The sequence below is a fragment of the Asparagus officinalis genome, chromosome 5 (assembly GCF_001876935.1).
Source record: "Asparagus officinalis chromosome 5, Aspof.V1, whole genome shotgun sequence".
In the NCBI taxonomy this organism is placed as follows: Eukaryota; Viridiplantae; Streptophyta; class Magnoliopsida; order Asparagales; family Asparagaceae; genus Asparagus; species Asparagus officinalis.
Window position 1 is genome coordinate 113975616 of NC_033798.1, and position 2687 is coordinate 113978302.

Genomic DNA, 2687 nt, shown 5'->3' on the forward strand with positions numbered 1-2687 from the left:
CCTCAATGACAACATATCAACTTCAAACAATTCATGACAACATATCAAAGAAAAGACACATCAATGACAACATATCAACTTCTGTCACTTCATGACGACATTTCAAAGAAAAGACACCTCAATGACAACATATCAACTTCAAACAATTCATGACAACATATCAAAGAAAAGACACATCAATGACAACATATCAACTTCTGTCACTTCATGACGACATTTCAAAGAAAAGACACCTCAATGACAACATATCAACTTCAAACACTTCATAATGTTGACACCTCAATGACAACATATCAACTTCAAACACTTCATAACAACATTTCAAAGATAAGACACCTCAATGACAACATATCAACTTCAAACACTTCATGACAACATTTCAAAGAAAAGACACATCAATGACAACATATCAACTTCTAGCACTTCATGATAACTCTTCATGACAACATTTCAACTTCCAACACTTCCCGTTTATCATCTCCATCTATTATAAAAGCTCATATTGATGAGTTTGCTAAAATCATAAACCTTTATTTTCAAAAAAAATGAATTTTAACAATAGAGATCCTTCTAATTTGTCATCATCATTTTCTGATAATGAAATTGAAGATGAACAATTGATAGATGATATTGAAGCGATTGATGCAGAAAGGGAAGCGGTGTTTCGCATCAGGAACAACAACAATCTTCTCATGGCTTACTATATCAATCAACAAAACAACCAAGTAATTCGTGGAGGCTCAATTCCTGGTCATATAGTGATCAACCGTGATCGAGAAAATGCTGATCGTAATCTGTTCAACGACTACTTCTCTGAGAATCCGCGATATAATGATTCGATGTTCCGCCGACGATTTCGAATGTCTCGAGATTTATTCCTTCGCATTGTTAACGCCATAAAAGCTCACGACACTTACTTTATACAGCAAAGGGATGGGGTCGGTAGACTTGGATTGTCTACGCTTCAAAAAATTACAGCTGTGTTCCGAATGTTGGCATATGGTCTACCAGCGGATGCTACTGATGAATACATTAAAATAGGAGAGTCGACAGCAATCGAAAGTTTTAAGAGATTTTGTCGTGCTGTTGTGGAGGTTTTTGCAGAACAATATCTGAGATCGCCTAACACTAATGACATTGCCAGACTACTACATATTGCTAAACAACGAGGTTTTCCAGGAATGTTGGGCAGTCTAGATTGCATGCATTGGAAATGGAAAAATTGTCCAACGGCTTGGGCGGGCCAATACGCAGGTCGTAGTGGATCCCCAACTATTATTCTGGAGGCCGTAGCTGATTATGATCTTTGGATATGGCATGCATATTTTGGTTTGCCAGGTTCCAATAATGACATTAATGTTTTAGAGGCATCTCATCTTTTTGCAAAACTCGCTGAAGGTATTGCTCCTCCTGCTCATTATGTCATTCAAGGTAAACATTATAACATGGGTTACTATTTAGCTGATGGTATATATCCAAAATGGTCTACTCTTGTACAAACAATTCATGATCCTCGTGGTCCAAAAAAAAAGTTGTTTGCAATGAAGCAAGAAGGATGCAGAAAAGATGTAGAACGTGCATTCGGAGTACTCCAATCTCGATTTGCAATTGTGTCAGGACCAGCTCGTTTTTGGAAAAAAGAAGTATTACATGATATCATGACTGCGTGCATTATTATGCACAACATGATAATTGAGGATGAACGTGATCTTAATGCTACAATTGAAAATTGGAAGGAAGCACCAGTTCCGGACGTAGAGATGGTTGTAGATGAAAATGCTCGGTTTGAAGGATTTCTGGCTCGTCATCGACAAATCAAGAATAAAGAAGCTCATATTGCACTTCGAGATGCATTAATTGATCATTTGTGGGATGAATATACTAATTCGGAGACTTAGAATTTTATCAATATGGACCGTGTCTTTGTGTTTTATTTTATGTTAAATGTAATGCCTTTTATTTTTATTTTATTTTTTGCTTGCAAGTGTGATGTTTTCTTTTGTGATGTTAAATGTAATCTTTAGTTGAAGTTATGAAAGTAATATTTTAATTTGATTTAGCATTTAATTTTTATATTTTTATTTTATTCATAAAATATATTATTATAATTAATTATATGTATTATATAATTATATAATTATATAATTTGTTAAATATTTTTAATTTTAAAAAATGTTAAAAGATAAGAATAATAAAAGGAATATTCTTTTTGGTGTAACATTTGGTGTAATGGGTTGGAGATGGAATAGTAATTTGGTGTAAAAACTACACCAATTTGGTGTAAAAACTACACCATTTTGAGTTTTATGGTCGGAGATGCTCTGAGAATACAGAAAAAAGACAAAAGAGAGTTGACGGACAAAATCACTATAGCATGAAGAAAGTTTTTTTAATAATAGTATAGATTATTGAATAAGATAAAACTAGCCCTCAATTCAACGAGCCCTTGCTAATCCAAGAAGGGATACGAATAAGTTCAATATTTTGGAGATATTATGTTAATAGCTATGAAGGGCGCAGCACAAACAATTTTTTCTAGGAAAAATTGCTTCAAGGCCTCAAATTCATATTTTCAATGTGCCCTAGCCCCCCAACTTTCAAACATGTGTTGCAGCCCCCCTTTTTGAAAAAATTATTAAAAACCCCTCTCCCCAAGTTCTCATGCAAACTCCATACACAATCCCCAT

General features: G+C 34.3%; 1 protein-coding gene across 1 annotated transcript; it reads left to right on the forward strand.

The window, feature by feature from the left end:
* LOC109842419 (protein ALP1-like) lies at positions 546-1926 on the forward strand. Its single transcript, XM_020411298.1, has one exon. It carries the CDS (start codon positions 546-548, stop codon positions 1896-1898), a length of 1353 nt encoding a protein of 450 aa, XP_020266887.1. The 3' UTR covers positions 1899-1926.

Coding starts and splice junctions, on each gene's coding strand:
- LOC109842419 (XM_020411298.1), top strand. CDS start 546: ATGAATTTTAACAATAGAGATCCTTCTAATTTGTCATCATCATTTTCT.